The 23,883-nt window shown below is 37.2% G+C and overlaps 1 protein-coding gene across 1 annotated transcript in view; it reads left to right on the plus strand.

Moving 5' to 3' along the window:
* The window catches only part of LOC149530679 (uncharacterized), a 43,086-nt gene extending 35,035 nt beyond the window's left edge, over positions 1-8,051 (plus strand). The window contains exon 2 of the mRNA XM_089810361.1: positions 7,794-8,051. Coding sequence (XP_089666487.1) covers positions 7,794-7,869 — 76 coding nt within the window. The 3' untranslated portion in view covers positions 7,870-8,051. The remainder of the gene's footprint in view (positions 1-7,793) is intronic.
* Positions 8,052-23,883: the final 15,832 nt, after the last annotated feature.

A 23,883-nucleotide genomic window follows, 5' to 3' on the forward strand; every position in this document is an offset into this window, starting at 1 on the left:
AAATACAAGTGATAATCATTTGGAAGTCATCACTTCCTCATGGTGTCCACAAGAGACAGGCCCATTAAAACCATGTAGTCACACGCATGGACTTTCAGACTCCCTCTGAATATCAATCTTCATGACTGCTCATCCAATGTTACCTTTGAAGAGGTGTCAATCTCTCTCTGAGTTTGAAATCAATATCCCTTTTCCAGCAATACTATTCTCGGAGGAAAAGATCAAGCATATAGCTCTTATGATTAAAAATTAACGAAGAGGTGTCAATCTCTTTCTGAGTTTGAAATCAATATGCCTTTTCCAACAATACTATTCTCGGAGGAAAAGATCAGGCATATAGCTCTTACGATTAAAAATTAACTTACTTATTTTGTGGATCCCAATGTGCGCTCAATACTTTGCTCACAGTCATCACTGTCTGCTGACATCACTATTATAAAAAATGTTATTAGGGGTGGTCCCACCAGATTTCATATACATTATGATATGACTTTCCCTCTATATTACATGTGGGGTCCAATGTCTATTTATCCATGTTATGGCCACCCTTTTACATGTCGTTGTTCTTCCTGTTCGAAAGAGAGAATTAATTTATCAACTCCAATACTTGACTCCTTATCCAGGTACTTCTCCTTGACCCAATATTTTGTGGACTCTATTCTCTAGGCATATACTTCTCGGGTGTGTGGGTCCTATATTACTTACTTCACATCATGTCTTATTTTGTATTCAAGGGACAATTGACCTTAATTTTCGTGGGCGGTGTATTCAGTGTTCAATGGTGTTTTTATTACAATAATAGATAAGACGTCTATTATTAGTTAATGGTTATCTTGTAAATATCTTTAGCTTTAGTTTGCTTTCGTTTTTTGCTTTCTCTGGAATAGAATGTTTCTATTCTTTACGATCGTTTCCTAAGGAAACATCGTCTCTTTCTTTTGTATAAATTGACCTTTCGGTCTCTGTTATTAATAAGCAAGTATTTACCAATTACCTTGTAATATGGTATCAGAGCTAAATACTTAAATTTTTTCGGAAAAATTTATAATTTCTTCTTGAAATTATTTGTTTAAATTTTTCCAAAATTATTTCAGCTAATTTCTCCAAAACCCACCTAGGGTTTTTCTGCTTGGAGAAATTCCCGAATTATGGGTCTGCAAATCGCGTGGAAATCGTGGCCATTTTTTGAAGACTCGTGTTTTTGGGGTGAAAATCTGCATGTTTCTGTATCAAATCTTCATGCTCTTAGCCGTCTCAGTCTGTCATCATGCTCTGGGAAGCAGATTCGACCATTTTTCATCAAGAAATCTGAAGTTTTTTCAAGCTTTTCTCAGCTAGGGCCGTTTTTTTCGAAACCCTAATTTTTGGGGTCGAAAAAAATTTTTGTTTGCAAATTCTTGGTGGGTTTTTCGAAAGCTCAATTGGGTTGTCGTCCGTTTTTTCTGGGTGCCTCGATTTTTGTGCCTCGATTTTCGAGCTAGCGGATTCAGAAAACGACAGCAGATTCCTTCTGGGTTTTTCGAGCTCTCTTTTGGGTCATTCTCTGATTCTTCTGGGTCTTCCGTATTTTTGCCTCGAAGAACGTGCCTCCACAGATTTTCACAGTTTTTCATTGAAAAACGTGCCATGGCATCTCTGACAAATATTCTGCTCGAGCATAATTCCAAATTCAATGGTCGCAATTATGGAACCTGGAAGCAGCGCATCATCGCAATCTTTGAATATCGAAACACCGATCAACTTGTTCTGGGTGTTAAGCAACGTCCGACTTCTCCGGGTCCTGATCAAGATACATGGGATCTGAACAATCGAGAGGCAGTACTGCTTCTCAAACTCTCCGTAGCTGATGACCAACTTTCTCAGATTCCATCCGGCAAGACAGCGGCCGAAATCTGGACACATCTAAAAGGTCTTCATGAGACTTCCGACAAGAATAGAGCCTTCTTTCTGAAAAACACTCTGTTTTCTATTGTCATGGATGAGCGCACCTCGCTCCAGGCACACCTAAATTGGATTCAGGAAATCCGTGATCAGTTACTTGCCATTGGTCGCAAGATGTAGGAAGAGGATATTGTGGTAATCACTCTTCGGAGTTTACCAAATTCCTATGAGCATTTTATCGAGACTCTCAACATCACATCTACTGGTGTTGATCTAAAGTTCACTAATCTCTGCACCCTGCTACTTTAGCAAGATCGGTGGAAACAACAGTTCGGTAGTAGCTCCAGTTCCACCTCCACTGAGCAAGCCTTTGCTGCGAAATCCTTTCAGAAGGATAAGGGCAAGTTTCAGCAACCATCTCAGCAGAAGTCTTCTGCTCTAGCATCCGATGGTACCAAAAAGAAGAACATTCAATGCAACTATTGCCACAAGTATGGTCACATGAAGGTTGCATGTCGGAAACGCTTAGCTGCCCAGTCTAAGCAATCAGGTTCGCAACCCAAAGCGAACAGTGCAGAGCACACTGAGCAGGTGGAATCTGCCTTTTATGCCTTCATGGCTAAAAGACCCGTAGATCATGTACAGTCATCTGCCTGGTACATTGATTCAGGTGCCTCTCAACATTTCACTCACCGCAGAGACTGGTTTACTGACTACCAGCCTTATTCAGATTCTGTTATCTTTGGTGGTGGAGAAGAGTACACGGTTGTTGGTTAAGGCAACATTCAAATTCAGTCTGTTGGGAGGAAGCTCATATTCCTTGATGTGTACTACGTTCCAGGGATGGAACTAAATCTACTCTCGGTCAGTCAGTTGCTGCGACATTCTCCACACTTGGCAGTCACCTTCAGTTCACATCAGTGCACCATCACTGATCGGGCGACTAAGTCTACTATTGCAGTTGGTCTTGAGGATCATGGTCTTTTCAGACTTACTGATTCTGGTGATTCTCAGGACTTAGCTATGGCTGCTCGGCGATCTTCCATCAGTTCACTTTGGCATCAGCGATATGGGCACTTAAATGTGCATTATCTCTCACAACTTGCTCGGGATGAGCTTGTTCTTGGTTTGCCAGAGATTCAAACCCAACACCTTGGAGTTTGTGACGCATGTCAGGCTGGGAAGCAACATCGCACACCTTTCCCCAGCGGCGATTCTTGGCGAGCTTCTCAAGTACTTCAGCTTGTTCATGCTGATATCTGCGGCCCTATGGCCACTCCTTCTGTTCTTGGGTACAAGTATTTTCTGTTGTTTGTAGATGATTTCAGTAGAAAAATGTGGGTGTATTTCCTTAAAAAGAAATCCGATGCATTTATTGTATTTCAGAAGTTTAAACCCTTAGTTGAAAAAGAGTCTGGGAAATCTATTATTACTCTTAGATCAGACAATGGGGGGGAATTTTGTTCTAATGTTTTCTCTAGCTTCTTGGATACACATGGCATCCAACGCCAGTTCACCACACCCCACACGCCACAACAGAACAGTGTAGTTGAACGTCGGAACAGGACAATCACCGAGATGGCTCGTTCCATGCTCGAACACAGACATGTTCCGAAGCATTTTTGGGCAGAAGCAGTTAACACTGCAGTTTATCTGTTGAACCGGTCACCCACAGTGGCGGTCAAAGGTAAAACTCCGGAAGAGGCCTGGTCAGGTCGCAAGCCCAGAATCAGTCACCTGAAGGTTTTTGGCTCTCTTGCTTTTGTTTGGATCCCTGATGCTTCACGCACCAAGTTGGATGCCAAGAGTCAGAAACTAATGCTTGCTGGATATAGCAGTCTTCACAAAGCCTACCGCCTTATTGATGTTGAGACATCTCGTCTCATATACAGCCGCGATGTAGTCTTTGATGAGCAGCGAGGACCATTCATGCCTGTTTCTCCTGTTCCTGATCCAGTAGACCAGCCTATGCAGGTTCATGATTTGGGAGTTCGGCTTCCATTAGGTCCACCTGATGGGAGGGCTCCAGTAGCTCCTACAGCTCCAGTCTTGCCAGTGATACCTGTACAGCCACCTCCGGCTTCTCCTGCAGGATCACCTCGTTTTGAAGATGCTTCACCTGAGTTTGATCCAGATTCTTCTAATCAGGATCCTGCTGATCAAGCATCTCCTAGTACTACTGTTGGTCATTCTCCTCTCCGGCCTAAGTGGTGGGCTAAGACACTTGCTGATCTTCATGATGATGAGCTCATTGATGGGAGAACTACTCGGAAAAAGAGCAAAACTATAGATTTTGTTAACTTTGCTCTTATGGCCAACATTCACAGTGTGTTTGAACCTCAAACATATTCTGAGGCTAAAGGAATTCCAGAGTGGGAATAGGCCATGCAATCTGAACACCAGAGCCTGCTGAAGAACAACACTTGGGTCCTTTCTGATCTTCCCCCAGGGAAGAAACCCATTAGCTGCAAATGGGTCTACAAAATCAAATACAAATCAGATGGTACTTTGGATAAGTACAAAGCTCGTTTAGTGGCAAAGGGCTTTTCTCAGCGTCAGGGCATTGATTATGAGGAGACCTTCGCTCCTATTGCAAAGATGAGCACCATCAGATTAGTCCTAGCCATGGCAGCACAGTTTGGCTGGAAGGTCCATCAGATGGACGTAAAGAGTGCTTTCTTGAATGGTGATCTCCATGAAGAGGTCTACATGACGCAGCCTCCTAGTTTCAAGGTTGCTGGTAAAGACCATCAGGTTCTCAGATTGGTAAAAGCTCTCTATGGTTTGAAGCAAGCCCCTCGGGCATGGTACATCAAGATTGATACGTACCTCAGTGATCAAGGCTTCAAGAGGAGTTCTTCAAACTCAAATCTGTACATCAAGACTATTGACAGTGACATCATCCTTCTGGTTATCTATGTGGATGATCTGATCATCACTGGCAGTTCGGCATCTTTGATTCAGGGAATCAAACAACACTTATGCCAGTCTTTTGATATGACTGACCTTGGGCTCATGCATTATTGCTTAGGTGTTGAAGTTTGGCAACAGTCTTCTGGTATATTCATCTCTTAGTCCAAATATGCCAGAGCCTTGTTAGACAAATTCCGAATGCAGGATTGCAAACCTGCATCTACACCTATGGAGAAAGGTCTCAAGTTATCAGCCAAGTTTGATTCTCCTTCCGTTGATGATACTACGTATAGGCAACTAGTAGGCAGCCTCATCTACCTATCTGCTACTAGGCTTGATATCAGCTTCGCAATCAGCTATATTTCACGCTTTATGACAGCTCCTAAGGCTGATCATTGGATGGCAGCAAAGCGTGTGCTTCGTTATGTGAAGGGCACTTCTGATTATGGACTTCTGTATTCTTGGAGTTCTAATCCTAAACTCAGTGGGTTCACAGATTCAGATTGGGTAGGCTCTGTTGATGATAAAAAGTCAACATCTGGATACGTGTTCAGTTTGGGATCCGGTGCAGTCACATGGACCAACAAGAAGCAGCAGGCAGTTTCTCTCTCTTCTATGGAGGCTGAATATAGAGGGACTGTTAAGGCAGGATGTGAAGCTGTCTGGCTTCGTCGGATGCTTGGGGATATGCAGATGTCACTAGCAGGACCGACTACTCTATTTGTTGATAACGAAGGCGTTATCAAGTTAGCACGGAATCCAGTCTTCCATGAACGAACCAAGCATGTGGATGTTTATTGTCATTACATACGACAGCTGGTTGAAGAAGGGACTATAGATCTGCAGTATGTTCATACCTCAGATCAGACTGCAGACATTCTCACCAAGCCTCTTGGTCCTGATAAGTTTGTCAAATTCAGAGGACAGCTTGGTGTGTTAGATAGATTAACCATTAAGGGAGGGTATTACAATAATAGATAAGACGTCTATTATTAGTTAATGGTTATCTTGTAAATATCTTTAGCTTTAGTTTGCTTTCGTTTTTTGCTTTCTCTGGAATAGAATGTTTCTATTCTTTACGATCGTTTCCTAAGGAAACATCGTCTCTTCCTTTTGTATAAATTGACCTTTCGGTCTCTGTTATTAATAAGCAAGTATTTACCAATTACCTTGTAATAGTTTTCACATACACCTTTTGGTTCTGTTCGTACTTTGATGTAATCGTTTTAACATTTGGTATTTAATAAATAATAAAACCATACTCCATGTAATCTGCACTACATAAGTTGGCGGGTTGTTAGTTGTATAAACCCTGAGGCGACAGTCAGGTCCCACTTAGTAGCTGTTCACAAGGGGTACATGTTGAAGTCGTGGCAGATATATATCAATTATATTGCCCTTGTAAATGTCTGCACTTTTTATATTTAATTCACGCTCTCGGAAGTTTGGAAGAATATAAACTGCTTTTCTTTATTTGTTGCTTTAATATGATTTTCTATATCTCTTTTTGCTTTATCAACTTGTCGTTTTCTGGCCCTCTCTCAGTACTATCTGGTACCATTATGCCAGTGGATTAGCAGTTATTGGGATTTGACATGGATAAGTTGGACCAGGTGTTGTTGGCTTCCCCTTTGACTTCCTTTTGTACAGTCTTCCTATGTAGCCTGCTTTGATGGTTTGAATGCTTCTTATTATACAAATAGCAGGGTTTCTAAACCAAGCTTATTTCCGAACCATGCAAGCTTCGAGGCCTCCTGGATTATCTGCTGTTGAAATTGGTGCTCATTATCAAATGTATCTGAACACTATTACATTTGCAGTTGGCTCTGATACCATGTTGGAGTTTGGAGGATCGCTGCAAATGTAATAGCACTGCCTTTGCGGTATGTACTTTCCAAATGGCAGCCATCTCTCTTATATTAGATGAAATATGAATAGACATGTCCCGTGAAGGGACATTTCTCTTCATTAGTATTTAATATAATAGTTTGTTATTTAACACACACACACACACACATATCTATGTAATCTTTATTGAGTTTTATCCGACTGAAACTACAGTGACATTAACATGAATGCCTGATTAAATTAGTCTGAACGGTTAGTTCACTGTAAGCAATAACTTAGATTTTAGTTCACTGTAAAAAATAACTAAAATTAAGTTAGAGACAATTTATGGAGACTTTCATGTGAATTTATGTAGAATTGAATGTTTGATTACATGGGTCATGACTTGCAACTATTTGTTGTTTAATTAAATGATATGGGGATTGGCTTTATCTTACCTTTATTTCTCTTATTATTTCTTTGACTGTCATGCCCACCATACAGACTAGCTGCGAATGCTTAGATAGATTTTCTATGAAAACTGAATGTTTGATGACATTTATATAAAAACTGTATTTACTTAGGTGAGTTTAAAGAAAATAGTTCACCTCAACTTAAAGGCTAATGTTAAAGTCAGGTGTGGACCACTTTGCCATTCCCTAAGGATCCAGGAAGTGAAAAATATATGCCATCGGACAATAAAATTCATATTGGTGTAAATTCTTACTTTGAATGCATTATCATAGGATGTTCTTATGGATGGAAGGATGTCTCTGAAACTTTTGAGGGATAGCCTGCTGTTTCCAGCACTTTTTAAACCTAAAACTGTCCCAGGGATGGCTGTAAGTTAACCAAATTGACTGGAATCTCGGAGGATATTCCTGAAACATCTCCCTGCTTATCTGTAATACCTATCGTGGCTGTCTTAACACATTTGATAGGGGATGGAAACAAAACATGTCCAACCTGTCCCGGAGTATCAAAAACTTGGAAGTCACTTTTATACAGAAATGAAGTATGTTTGCAAATCTTCAGATCATAAATTAAAATTTAATATGTTAAAGTTTCTGTTAATTGGTAGGGTAAAATAGAAATTTCTGGCATGCTATTGTATATACTTGATTACATATTAATGGATTTTTTCTAATCTTTAATTGGATGTTCATTATTAGGACTGAGCATGTAAAACCCAAAAATATTGAGCCACCTGCACCAGAGAAAAATATCCCTAAGGAGGACAAGCAATAGGGTGGAATTGTTCCATATGTAGTTACAGGATAATGAAGGTGATATTTTGTTTGTTCTTAAAGATCTCTAAATATCTTAGTTATTCAGTGCAAGCATTGAGCGAGAGCCTATGTGATTGACTATGCATGTCAAACTTTAACAGTATTTAATACAAAGCCATGAAAGTTGCATATCATGCCAAATTTTCCTCTTTGTTATGAAACAATGTATCATAAAAATATTTTGCAGTGTGGCAATTATGTTGTGTTGTCTAGCCTCATTAAGGTTTAATATCAGTGCTAGCTTGCATCTAATAGAGTTCGAGGAAAGGTTAAATAATTTGCATTTTTATTGAGTTTTTGTATGGATTTTCTCGACAATGGTTAATTTCTATATATTAGTGTAAATATTGAATAAAAGTAACACAATACTGGCACCATTGTCTTCTTTAAATGCTGGGTAGTCACACACTTTGGAAATTGGGAGGGATTTTTTATTATCAAATCTCACTTTGAACTAATTTCTGTCCTATAGTCAAATCATATGAGGTTGGGCTTTTGCCAAGTATTATTGTCATATTTAATTGTCAATCTCACTCATTATATAGTTTAGTTAGTTTAAGTAACTATCTTGTTTTATTTATGTAGTTTATTTAGTTTAGCTAACTATTTTGTTTCATTTCTGTTTTAGAAACACCGTTGATTACCATTTTATGATAGCAAAGCCCAATTACAGTTTTGATGAATTTTTTAAAATGAAATCCGTGGTTATTCCCTACTTTATTGAAGTTTTTAGATGTTTCAATATTTTTTAACAGAAACAAATTGGGGAATTTGAAGAGTAATCATAGCTCTACGCTTCTAATAATTGTGTGGGTTTCTTCTTTGAAATCACAGACCTGGTTGAGGAAGAAAATCGTGATGCTGTACTTTTTTGGCAATTTCCAGACTTCTGTGTGAACGACTTTAAAAAAATTGTGGCCTTTCTTCTGCATCAAGGGTTTTCTGGACTTGTTTAGGGCACACAATCTTACAGGGAATTTCTTTTTTCTTTTTTCATAAAATTGTGGATTCTGCATTTTGTCCACAATTGTACAAACCCTATTTCTAGTCGTTGCTAGGGTTTCTAGTATTTTCTGGCTTTTTTTGTTTTTTCAAAATCGTCATTTATCTTCCGTGGTTAGGGTTTCAGTTCAGACCCAAGATTGCTTATGTTTTATCTGATTTTTGCAATAAAATCAGGAGAAATCATTTCTAATCAGCTTTTGAGTGATTTTTTTCGGAAAATCATTGTTTTGATGTTCGATGTTAGAGTCATCTTCTACCTTTTTCTTCATCATGCCTTTAAAAAATGGGGAGGATGACATCTTTGACAAACGTGTTGGAATGAAATCAATGTTCCACAACAAAAACTAAAATACCAAAGATTAGTGAATGCTCACAATATTTGAGTAACTAAAGACTAAGACAAGGACAAGTTTGATGAGTTGTACAAATTCAAAATGAAGTGCGCAGTCCCAAAACTATTGCGAATACCTAATGGGATATTTACAAACCACCACATATCGCCCAACTGCATCATTGGAACAATTCAGAGGTGAGGAATACAAAACATTCTTGCTAGTAGACACACTGTTCTTGACAACCTGGTGCAAATAGTTATAATTTTTTCTGTTTAGCAAGCCAAAATATGAAAACTGGCATGTAGCACCTTTGGACACCTGTTGACATTGCATCCCAATCACAATTCAAGATATGTTGACTATTATAGAATGTGAAGCAGTTAAGTGATTATGTTGTGGACTATTTGTCGATAACAAGATTGTTCCAAGAGTGCCATTTGGCAAGACAATTACAGAAATTTGGACCCATTTAAAGAGTATCCACAAGATGACTGATAAAGTTAGAAATTTCTTCTTAGAGAATATGTTATTCTTGATCATGATGTACAAGAAAATGTCTTTGCAGGATAATCTCATGAAGATCAAAGACATTCATGATCAACTAGAAGCCATTATTCGTAGGAATGAAAGAAGAGTATATGATAGTTATTACATTGAAAAGCTTACCATGATACTATGAGCACTTGAGTGAAACCCTTGGTATTACTTCCAACAATGATGAGTGAAGTTTGGTGCAACAAGCTTTTGTAGCAAGAGAGGTGGAAACAACGGTTTTTGGGAGAGGCAACTTGGCAACTAGTGTGGAACAATAGTTTTTGGCCAAAGACAAAGGCAAAGGCAATACAAAGTAATTTTGAGCAGAGTTTTGAAAATATTATCACATGTTATTATTGTGGTAGGCTTGGTTACATCAAATACACTACAAGAAGTAGTTGACTGATGAGAAGTTCAAATAGGGAGGGTCTAAGTAGAAGACCCATGTTAAAGAGCATACTATGCAGGATTAATATCCTTTTATGCATTTATGGCCAACAAACCAACAAATCATGTCAAATCTTCTATGTGGTACATTAGTTCTAGAGCTTCTTGCCATTTCACACACATGGGAGAGTGATTCATGGAGTACACAAATTGCTTTGATTTAGTGATTTTGGTAGCGGTGAAGAGGATAAGGTTGTTGGCAAGGGCAACATTCATATTGCATTTGATGGAAGAGATCTCATATTTCCTAATGTATGCTATGTTTCGAGCACATGGAGCTTAATTTACTCTCTCCAAGTCAGATTATGCAACAATATCTAAAGTTGGATGCTGTCTTTAATGCACATAAGTGTCACATTATTAACAAGGGGTCAAAAAGACATTTTCAGTTGGGTTCGAAGATCATGGATTATCTTAGTTGGTTGATACTAGAGAGGCTCAAGAGCTTTCAATGGTTGCAAATACTTAATCCATCAATTCTTGCTAGCATCAAGGATATGGGCATCTCAACCTATGATCTGTCTCAATTGGCTCTATAAAATTTGGTAGATGACTTATTTGAGATTTAGTTGCAAATACATGGAGTATGTGGTGCTTGTAGTGGGCAGCAACACCAGACTCCCTTCTAAAAAGAGCTCTTTTCAAATGGAGACTGTTGAGAGCATTTGAGGTCTTCTAATTGGTCCATGTAGATGTTTGTGGACTAATGATACTGCACTAATTGTCAGTGCTAGATATTTTTGTCTATTTGTAGATGATTTCAATAGGAAAATATGAGTGTTCCTCAAAGCAAAATTAGACGTGTTTAATGAATTACACAAGTTTAAAGCATTACTTGAAAAAGATTCAAGATGTCACATCATAACTCTTAGATTAGATAATTTGGGGTGACTCTAATTATTTCACCTACTACTGTGCCTAACACAATTTCAAGGATCAACTTGTTGCACCCTATACCCCCTTCAATAGAATGGCGTTGTTGAGTAAATGAACCATACTATTATGTAGTAGATGGTAAGTTGAAGCATACAATATTCCTAAAATGTTTTGGGCATAGGCATGTATATTGTATTATACCTTTTGAACCAATCTCCCATATATTCCATTAAGAAGATCCTAGAGGAGTTATGGTTTTGTAGAACCCAAAAATTAGACGCTTAAAGGTTTTTGGTTCAACAATATATGCTTGGATTCTAGATACAAATATGACCAATTGAATTCCAAAATTTAGAAGTTGATGCTTACATGATGTAACGACAATCATAAAGTCTATCAATTCATTGATGTAAACTCTAATCTTCTCATGTTGAGTAGAGATGCTTTTTGGATGGAGGTGAGCCCTTTGAACTCTCTTCTCTCATCATAAGTCTTGAAGAGTTGCCTTAAAAGATTAAATATTTTGGTAATAGGTTTCCACTTGCTCCACTTGAAGGGAGAGATTCAGATGATTCCAAACTTGTCGTATCTCCTCGACATGATTCTATACTAGTGGGCTTCTCTTAGTACAACTTGGATGAACATTCATATAATTTCATACCAACCAACCCAAGTCATGAAAATTATCTTGATTTGAAAGAAGATGCTTTCTACTATCCAACCTAAGTGGTGGGAAAAGATCATAGGCAATGCTCGAGATATTGAGCTTGTTGAGGGTAGATCATCTAGAAGTAAGAACGACCATAATATTGCCAATTTTGTTCACATGGCCAACGTTCAAAATGTTTTTACTTGAGGATTATTTAATGACAACAGGTAAACCCAAATGGGAGAAGAATGGAAGTTGAATATCACAGTCTTCTAAGGAACAACACTTGGGTTTTGTTAGATCTTCCAGCATGGAAGAAACCCTCTGCTTGCAAATGGGTCTACAATGTGAAATACAAAGTCGACAAAACCCTTGATAAGCACAAAGCTTGGTTCTTGGTTAAAAGCATTCTCGTAGAGAGAAGGCATTGATAATTAGGAGACCTTTAGTCCTACAACAAATATAAGCACCATCTGACTAGTTCTAGTCATTGTTGCTTAGTTTGGTTGGAAAGTCTAGTTGCTGTCAAGAGTGCCTATTTTAATGATGATTTGGAGAAAGAGGTATACATGACACAATCTTAAGGTTTCAAGGTTGCAGGTAAAAAGCACCAGGTATACAAATTAGTGAAGGCCCTTTATGGCCTAAAGAAGGCCTTGAGAGTGTGTTACATTCTGATTGATAGGTATTTGGATGCATAGGGCTTATAAAGGAGTCCTTTGATCATAACTTGTATGTCAAGACTGTTGATAGTGATATCATTTTCTTGTCATCTCTACGTATGATATTATTGTTATTATTTATCGGGCACATTTGCTTGAGCAAATCAGATTGAATCTGTGTAAGACATTTGATATGATTGATTTGGGTCTTATGCGTTGTTGTCTCGGAGAGTTTTGACAAATAGGTGGTTATATTTTCATCTCATTGTCAATGTACGCCAAGAGTATGTTGGACGAGTTTAGGATGCAAGATTGTAAAGTCTCATATGCACCTATAGAAAAAGGGCTAGAACTATTTGTTGAGCTTTACAACCTAGTGGTATATGAGTTGACTCTCGTGCAACTAGGAGACAACCTCATATATCTTACAACCACTATAGTTGATCGAAGTTATGTTGTGAGCTATTGTACGATAAAAAAATAGGAGCAAGGTATATGAGGGACCAACCCACCCTTTCCTAACCAACAATCAAAAGGAAGCCGATCCAATAAAGCTCAATGAGGGCTTAAGTGCATTAATCCTTCATTGTAGTAATTAAGAATGAAATGGATTTTAGGGGAATTGACCTAATGGTGGAAGATAAATGACTAGATAAGTAAATATGAATAGTTTTCAGAAAAGACAAATATCAATTACTTAGGAAGCTACGATGACTTGAAATAGAGACTTGAGAGTTGTATTGACCTATAAATTGAATTTTAAGATGATCTGTCAGGTACAAAATACTCAGGTCGTTATGTTTTTGGAAACAAGAACGTTGGGGTGTTTTGTTCCTAAAGTTTTCATATGATTCTAGGTGCATACCTCTTGACGGAACATGCACTTGTTTGATTGAGTCTTGATAACCACACTAATTGTACTTGCACAAAAAAAACAAGGAAGAAGGTTAACTAAAAGGGTTTGAACCAGTTAAATCACTATTCAAAACCAACCTTGAATGAAATGAAATAAATGAAATTGTGTTGTCATATAGTAGAGGCTACATCTGAAAATAGAATGTATCATACTTTGATAATGCAAATGCTTCTTTGTGTTATTGGTCAGATTATTATAATTTGAAAATTCCTTATATTATATATCTATAAATTGCCTAAGGTTATATCCCTCTTTTCTAATAACATTAGATAACTGATATGTTTTTAAAAAGAGAAGACTTACTCATATTAGAAATGACATATAATTTAAGGGGTGTGACACCACACATACCCCTACACCTGACAGACACATCAATTTGTTTGGCTAAATAATTCACGTTACATAGACAACGTAGATGTACAAGGTTAAGCGCTAATAACAACACACATAATTGGTTTATTTACGTAATCAATGTGACATGCGTAATGACTTGTTAGACAAATCAAGACCCTCGATCATGTGCAGATATTGAATGAGACTTGGGTAAGACATACAAATGAATATTTGAATATCGAAACATTATATTAATTAATATGACATATCAATATACATTTAGACATAATGCATATATTAAATTGTATGATACAGATGAAAATATACAATTATTACAATGGGAATATAAGAAATAAAGCCTTTGTATTATAATTACACACACACACACACATACATACATGTACACACACACATACATACATGTACACACACACATATATATATATATAGACACATACACACACATGTATATACTCTATGTTTTATCCGACTAAAGCAATAAAACATCAACATTCCCTCTTAGTTAGGGAGGATAAACTCGAGTAAATATTACCTCAGTCTAATATTACAACGAGCAATTTTAAAAATATTCATCATAGTAAGCCATGGTCTGTTTAAGGAACTTAATCCACCATGTAAGATATCATCTATTGTGATTTGCATGAACATCATGAGACGTTCATCACGATATACGACGATGGTTTATTTAAGGAACTTAATCCACCATGCAAATAATCTTCTATTGTTATTTGCATCACAACAGAAGGCCATGGTCTATTTAAGGAAATTTCCTCTATCTAGATGATGTATATTTCTATCATACAGTTAGAAATATCAATCAGCATATTAATTACGCATCACCATTGTCAAAAATTGTTCAAACATCTAATCATGACTCACAATTAGTCTTAATCAATCCTAGATTACCTCCATTTCCAACTTGAGCAAGTCTATTTGCTCGTAAAAATTAAATTAAATGTGATGTCATACATTATATACCAAAACACATAACCTCATAAATTTAAACTCTAAACACACAACCTCATAAATTTATAGGACAAAATATGTCCACTGATAGAAATTAAAAGTTTAGGCTCACCCCTTACAAAATTTAAATGTGTAGTGATAGGCACATGATAGAAATTGATGGCTCATGCACACCTACTTACAAAATTCAAAGGCTTAGAGTCATTAAACTTGTAACAATCTAAATAGAAAAGCTTTGTGTCAGAGACAAAGATAAATACTAGATTAAAAGTCTCACCATTCCACCAAAGAATACCCATGATTTAGCATGAAATCAACAACCTCATGTACCTTTGTGCTATAAATGATGATGAAGAAAGGTTCATGAACTTGGAAGAAATTTTTTTTTGACTACAAAAAACTCCTTTCACAGCATCCATACAAGTTGAGAAATAATCACATCTCATAAGAGACTGCAATAAACAATGAGTCATGATTCCAATATGTATTCTTGCACACTTATTAAGTAACACATATTTAATTCACTTAAAAACATTCAACCTAAGGTAATAAAGAGTTTGTTATTTACCATACAAATGCAGAGTCATTTGAAAATTAAAGATCCCATTAGAATAAAATCAAAACCTTTCTAGCTATTAAAAGGCCATGTGAGTCCCTAAAGTGGGATTAATTATTCTGGATTCAACACTTGCTTCCTTTAGCTTGTAACTTGATTTCCATAGGTGTTGACATAGGTTGATAGTTCCACATTCCAAATCTTTTTAGAATATCGACAGTATAGTTCTTTTGATGTAGGTTCCCAAACTTCTGACAAACTTCCAATCTAAAGTGAATTCTTTCTTACATTGATTAATGAGATGGTCTTCTCCTGTAATCATCAACATAAAGAATTAGGATCAACATATCACTTTATCATCTAGTCTTAGATGATATGCCACATTTCTCTATCTAGTCTTAGCTTCATTCTCCACAATTTCCAAGCTAGTCTCAAAATGCACAAAAATTATTTTGGTAGGAGACTTGGTGAGAATATCAGCCACTTGTACTTCAGTGATAATGTAGCTTGTCTAGAAACTATCTCCACGGTCTACTTCCATGAATCACTATGATCAAAGTCATCAAAGATCCACTTGGCAGGTCTTTTAACAACTCCCTCTGTTTTGATCGCAACATTATTCATGGCAGTTATTTTTCATACACAAACTTACTTGTCTGATTCCATAGTAACATGAGTGAATGTAATAAGCTTTGGATTTATCCCCAAGCTTGGTGACACCAAACATTCATGATAACGTGGCTTCTATTTTAAGCTCCAAGTACATGCATCAACCTCTTGACCTTCTCGTCCATGGTTTTCTTTAATAGATTATCAAACTCCCTCTGAATCTGATTTCCATCTTAACTTCAGCTTCATAAATTGAAGTATTGAGTTTCCTTTCCCTTGAATGCAATTTCTTATGCTTCTTGATCCATCCTGAAGAAATTTCAAAATTGATAAAACTAAACTATCTCAATGGGAAATGTTAATCATAGAAGCATACAAGATTTGTCATCCCAGTTTTATAGCATGAACTAATTAACATTATTCAAGGGTATGAAATAATTATCTCTTATGTTAGCACATCATAAAGCTAGTCTAGAGCTGGGTCACAAGACTGTAGTAAGATTATTTCCTTTGCTATCTTGCTGGTTCCAAGCAAAACACCAAGAAATTCACAACCATGTATTGTATATCTGCTTCTTGATTGCTATAGTTTCCTTGTCAATAGAGAAGTCATTTAGACATGATCTTCTCCCTCTGAATCAATATAATCTTTGATAGTCAACTAAAACGGATCCTCTAGTTGTACCCTAATAAGAGGAATCTCAAGCTCAGATTGTATGCATTTATCATGACTTAGGTGGTAGCATCATGGTCCACTCCCTTTAAGCCAGTATTACCAAGTTCCTCGGAAGTCAATTGAACTAGGCCCTCTAGCTGCTCCCTCTGTCACGGAAGCATGGCTCGCTCACACAATAGACTTCTAAGACTAGTATTACAACTACGACATACATATATCATAGATTAGCTTTTCTAAATATTAGATTTCTTTTAAGTCCCAATATGGTCCTTTCATTCAATGAAGGATCCCAAAACCACAAGCATGACAGCAGTCACAGATGCATGTGGGGCAGCAAGGTCAGGTGTTAGTGACAGCACAGTCATAACCCCAAAGTATAATGAATCAACCATTAACCATTACAATGGTCTCAACACATTCCTTTACATCCTCTAATGTAAGTAAGCCAACAATTTTATCCTCACATGCCACTTCAACCAACATGGCAACAAGTGAAGCAACCACCTCAGGGTTGTGATATGTCAATACATCTACCTATACATTCTGCTCCACAATCTTTTGGTTCTTAACCTTATCTTTGCCACTTTAATTTGAATTGCAGCACTTCAAGGTACTATACCAATGTATGTCTATCCACCTATATTTGGTTTACTATTGCCATTCATTTTTTCTTCAGAACACAAGCTATATCTTCATCCATTATTAACTAGTAACTATTGATATTCTGTGCATGGGTTAGAGTGGTCTTTTCCAAACATTTTATGCTAGCACAGGATAGCATTGGAGCAAGTGAGATTCTCAAAACTTTCATGCTCATGGGTCTACAACCACCCCCTTTTTTGTTTGTTTTGGACCTACGACCATTCTTTCCAAAAGCTCAACAAATTACATATGAGACTCAAGTAGCATCAAAGATGAATCCATATGCAGTATATTCAACCTATACACTATGTCCACACAGTATCATCGATTCCTCCCAATCAAACGAATCAATGATTTAAGGAGGACTGAGATCTGAAACTTGCAAATTGTTTTGCCAACATTCAATCACATAACCAGCGACTTTGGTGATATTAAGTCAATTCCGCCATCAACAACATAATGTGAAATCTGATCTCTTAAAATTAATGAGATCTCTCCCTAACCTGGCTCTGATACCACGTGAAGTTTCTTACCAGATTTTAAATTCGTGGCTTGCTGATTCGCAATTTTATTGCAGGTATGAACATTGTTGACAAAGGATAGATTTGCTCTAGAGTCTGTAGAAGTTAGTACAGAAATAACAGAGATAATATAATATTCTTGAACTTGAAATTTCCTTCGATCCTTTGATGTACTTGCATTAATTGATTCCGATGCCTTGTTTATTCGGGAAGATCAAGTATACATATCACACAAAGGGGTGTGAGGGTGAATGGTCATGTCTCCGAATGGAGACAAATGCCCGATTTGTTACAGACTTAACACAAGTCTAATAATGTATTACCAATCATTATGAACTGCAGCCCGATATAAAATATAGATCGATAGTGATCTAAAATCAAAGGAATCAGAATAAGTTTCGGTCATGCCTTAAATGATCTCAAAAAAAAAAAAAATGATTGTTGGTTTCAACTGTGCATTGATTCACATACAACAATAATACATATGCATATGTATAAAATAGTATGTGCATCATACTGTTGTATATATATATATATATATATATGCTGATCACAGTTATTGTCAGACCGAAGCTACATGATTTAACAGTGCCTCTTTTGATCTTTATTGTATCTTTGGCTTTCCCTTTGTAGATCTAGCAAGTCGTCCCAAAGATCTTCCTTCAAGTTGTCTTATTCTAGCCTCAAGCTAGAATAAAAACAAGAGGATTCAAATATTTTCAGTGACCCTCAAGAATGTGTCTTCGAGTCATTGCATGAATATATAATAACTCCTCATTAAAAGTACTAAATAATTGTGTGTGTGTGTGTCTATATATAAAGCAATTTAATTGCTCCAATAATAAATAGCCATAGTAGTACAAGACCTACTTTTTCTTGACTTTCAAAATCTTGAGATGTATCCTAGTTTTCTTCGAGAGCATCAATATGAATTGAAAGGAAAATTTTCCTATTAGAGATCTTAAAATTTCCCCTTTCCATTTTGGTGTTGCTTGTCCAAGCTTGGAATTGAAGTCTATGTTCTGGAGTCTAGTTGTTGGTTTTCAAATCTCTAAATAAATCTTGTTCACAAAACAAATGGTGAATTAAAACATCTTTATTTTCCTAATATTTCCATCAAGATTGAAGACAAAAATATAATTGTAAGAAGAAAAAAGATTTCTCTAAAGAGAAACACTACAATCATTTATAAATATAGATAACAAAAATATCAAAATGTGTATAGCTTCTGGATTTGATTGTATATGTTTTTTTAGCATCAACATTTCAAATCACAGTCTGTGATCCATCATCAGGATACGAGAGAAGGATAGAAAAGAAAGAAAGAATGATGAAAAATATTATTACTTTCTTTTCTATCATTCTCTCACATTTTGATGATGGATCACAAAGTGTCATCCGAAACGTTGATGATAAAAAACATACACAATCAAATCTAGAAGCTATACAAATTACTAATGGATTTTGGAAATCTTATATTGTTAAAAAAATTAAAACCAAAACCTTCTCATTTCCAAGAATTTGGACTCTGCTTCTAGGCTTACATATTCCTGATAACAACTTTCTATATCACATGCTAATACCCAAACTGTGTATTTCAGGAATATCAGACAATGTTGTCACTCTACCACTTTTATTACCACTAGAATGCCATGGTGTCAAGTTTCCACCCTCTTTTCCTATAACTTAGCAAAAATGGCATCCTCATAAACTAAACAAGGATACCTATAGGGACCAGATTATGTAACATAGAATATCTCACACCAAAATCTATCAGTGCAGCTAATATTTGCAATCCCATTGCCTAACATGTTTTTGGGCAACAAGACATTCAATTTGTTAAACAAGAAAACTTGTTTCTCTACATGTCTTGGTGTTTGGGAATCAATGTGGACTAGTTCCTTTCAAAATGCCAATACCAGTGATGAACAAATGATAAAATTATAAATTAAATTCATGGCTATCCTATGAATGTTTATGCTATCACTAAATGACTATTACAATAATAGATAAGTCATCTATTATTAGTTAATGGTTATCTATTGTAAATATCTAGTTAGCTTTAGTGTGCTTTCATTTTTTGCTTTCTCTAAAATAGACTGTTTCTATTCTTTACGATAGTTTCATAAAGAAACATAGTTTCATTCTTTTGTATAAATTGACCGTCTGGTCTCCGTTAATAACAATCGAGTATTTACCAATTACTTTCGTAATATGGTATCAGAGCCAATACTTCAAATTTTTTCAAAAAAATTATAATTTCTTTTTGAAATTATTTGTTAAATTTTTTTGAAATAATTTCAAAGTTTTTGTGTTTGAAAAAAAAAAAACCTAGCTAGGGTTTCTGTTTGGATTTTTGGAGAGTCATCAACCACAAAACATCGAATTTGTCTGCAAATTGAAGCATCTCGAATTAATGACTACAAATAAACTTGCATCCCATGCGATTTTAGTATTTTCGCAAAGCATTTTGCCCTCAAAATCGTGATTTTCATGATCTTGCATTTTTTCTGCTCTTGTTTTCATTGTTGTGGAACTTGATGTCTTCTCCACGTGTTTTTTGCAAGGTCTACTGACGAGTTTGACGGTTATCTTCAAATCACTGCTCTGCAAATCGAAGAAACAAAACACACAGGTCGTTTTTTAGAACAAAACGTGCCGTTCTTTTTCCTTTTGATCATGTGACTTCTGGGAATCAATCTTCCTTCTCCATATTGCCGTAACCTCCTTCTAGCACCGGTTGTCTGTTCATACTGCATTTTTCAACCTGTTTTCAGTATCAGTTTTGCTCAAAACCGCCATCACTGGAGTTTTTTGTAGCTGGCTAGGGTTTTGCTCGAAACCCTAATTTTTGGGGTTGAAAAAATATTTTGATTTCAAAATTTTAATGGGTTTTCCGAGACCTCAATTGGGTTGTCGTCCATTTTTTCTGGGTACCTCAATTTTCGAGCCAGCGGATCCAGAAAATGACAACATATTTCTTCTAGGTTTTTCGAGCTCTCTTTTGGGTCTCCAATTTTTCTAGGTCTTTCATTTTTTTCCTTGAAGAACATGCCTTCACAGATTTTCACAAATTGTCATTTAAAAACGTGCCATGGCATCTCTAACAAACATTCTGCTCTAGCATAACTCCAAATTCAATGGTTGAAATTATGGCACTTGGAAGTAGCGGATCATCGCAATTTTTGAATATTGGAACACCGATCAACTTGTTCTGGGTGTTACGAAGCATCGGACTTCTCCGAGTCCTGATCAAGATACATGGGATTTGAATAATCGAGAGGCAATGATGCTACTCAAATTATCCGTGGCTAATGATTAGCTTTCTTAGATTCCATCCGGCAAGACAACTGCCGAGATCTGGACACATCTCAAAGGTCTTCATGAGACTTCTGACAAAAGCAGAGCCTTCTTTCTAAAAAATACTCTGTTTTCTATTGTCATGGATGAGTTCACCTCACTCCAGGCACACCTGAATCTGATTCAGGAAATTCGTGATCAGTGACTTGCCATTGGTCGCAAGATGGAGGAAGAGGATATTGTGGTTATCACTCTTCTTAATGGTCAGCTTTCTCAGATTCCATCCGGCAAGACAGCGGCCGAGATCTGGACACATCTCAAAGGTCTTCATGAGACTTTTGACAAAAGCAAAGCCTTCTTTCTGAAAAATACTCTGTTTTTTATTGTCATGGATGAGCGCACCTCGCTCTAGGCACACCTGAATTGGATTCAGGAAATTCGTGATCAGTTACTTGCCATCGGTCGCAAGATGGAGGAAGAGGATATTGTGGTTATCACTCTTCGGAGTTTACCAAAATCCTATGAGCATTTTATTGAGACTCTCACTATCACATCTTCTGGTGTTGATTTGAAGTTCACTGATCTCTGCATACTGTTGCTTCAGCAAGATCGGTGAAAACAACAGTTCGGTAGCAGCTCCAATTCCACCTCCACAAAGCAAGCCTTTGTTGCAAAATCTTTTTAGAAAGATAAAGGCAAGTTTCAACAGTCATCTCAGCAAAAGTCTTCTACTCCAGCATTAGATGGTTCCCGAAAGAAGAACATTCAATGCAACTACTGTCACAAGTTTGGACACATGAAGGTTGAATGTTGGAAACACTTAGCTGTACAGTCTAAGCAATCAGGTTCGCAGCCAAAAGCGAACAATGCAAAGCACATTAAGCAGGCGGAATTTGCCTTTTACACCTTCATGGCTAAAAGACCTACAGATTATGTGAAGTCATTTGCCTCGTACATTGATTCAGGTGCCTTTCGTTATTTTACTCACCGCAGAGACTGGTTTACTAACTACCAGCCTCATTCAAACATTGTTATTTTTGGTGGTGGAGAAGAGTACACGGTTTCGGTAAAGGCAACATTCAGATTCAGTCTATTGGGAGGAATCTCATATTCCTTGATGTGTATTATGTTCCAAGGATGGAACTAAATCTACTCTCAGTCAGTCAGTTGCTGTGACATTTTTCACACTTGACAGTTACTTTCAGTTCACATTAGTGCACCATCATTGATCGAGTGACTAAGTTTACTGTTGTAGTGGGTCTTGAGGATCATGATCTTTTCAAACTTACTAATTCTAGTGATTTTCAGGACTTAGATATGGCTGCTCGGCAGTCTTTTGTTAACACACTTTGGCATTAGCGATATGGGCACTTAAATGTGCATTATCTCTCACAGCTTGTTCGGGATGACCTTTTTCTTGGATTACCAGAGATTTAGACTCAACAACGTGGAGTTTGTGACGCATGCCAGGCTGGGAAGCAACATCGTACACTTTTTACAAGTGGGCACTCATGGCGAGCTGCTTAAATACTTCAACTTGTACATGCCGATATCTGCGGCCCTATGGCCACTCCTTCTGTTCTTGGGTCCAGGTATTTTTTGTTGTTTGTTGATGATTTTAGTAGAAAAATGTGGGTGTATTTCCTTAAAAAAAAATTAGATGCATTTCCTGTATTTTAGAAGTTTAAATCTTTAGTTGAAAAAGTGTCTGGGAAATCTATTACTACTCTTAGATCAGGCAATGGGGGGGAATTTCGTTCTAATGTTTTCTCCAGCTACTTGGGTACACATGGCTTCAAACGCGAGTTAACCACACCCCACACGCCACAATAGAATAGTGTAGTTGAACGTAATAGGACAATCACCGAGATGGCTCGATCCATGCTCGAACACAAACATGTTCCGAAGCAGTTTTGGGCAGAAGCAGTTAACACTACAGTTTATCTGTTGAATCGGTCATCCACAGTGGCGGTCAAAGGTAAAACTCCGGAAGAGGCCTAGTCAGGTCGCAAGCCCAAAACCAGTCACCTGAAGGTTTTTGGCTCCCTTGCTTTTGTTTGGATCCCTGATGCTTCACGCACTAAGTTGGATGCCAAGAGTCAGAAACCCATGCTTGCTGAATATAGCAGTCTTCACAAAGCCTATTGCTTGATTGATGTTGAGACATCTCGTCTCATCTACAGTTGTGACGTAGTCTTTGGTGAGCAGCGAGGACCTTTCATGCTTGCTTCTCCTATTTCTGATCCAGCAGACCAGCCTATGCAGGCTCATGATTTGAGAGTTAGGCTTCCATTAGGTCCACCTGATGTGAGGACTACAGTAGCTCTTGCAACTCCAGTTATACTAGTGATACCTATACAGACACTTCACTTGAGTTTGATCTAGATTCTTTTGATGAGGATCTTGCTGATCAAGCATCTCTTGGTACTAATGTTGGTCATTCTCCTATCCGACCTAAGTGGTGGGCTAAGACACTTGCTGAACTTTGTGATGATGAGCTCATTGATGGGAGAACTGCTTGGAAAAAGAGAAAAACTACTGATACTGTTAACTTTTCTCTCATGGCCAACATTCACAGTGTGTTTGAACCTCAAATGTATTCCGAGGCTAAAGGAATTTCAGAGTGAGAACAGGCCATGACATTTGAACACCAGAGCCTGCTAAAGAACAACACTTGGGTCCTTTTTGATCTTCCACTAGGGAAGAAACCCATTGGCTGCAAATGGGTCTACAAAATCAAATACAAATCGGATGGTACTTTGGATAAGTACAAAGCTTGTTTAGTGGCGAAGGGCTTTTCTCAACGTCAGGGCATTGTTTATGAGGAGACCTTTGCTCCTACTGCAAAGATGAGCACCATCAGATTAGTCCTAGCTATGACAGCACAGTTTGTCTGGAAGGTCCATCAGATGGACGTCAAGAGTG

This window comes from Cupressus sempervirens, chromosome 11 (genome assembly GCF_028749045.1).
Source record: "Cupressus sempervirens isolate cs-2001-9-10 chromosome 11, ASM2874904v1, whole genome shotgun sequence".
In the NCBI taxonomy this organism is placed as follows: Eukaryota; Viridiplantae; Streptophyta; class Pinopsida; order Cupressales; family Cupressaceae; genus Cupressus; species Cupressus sempervirens.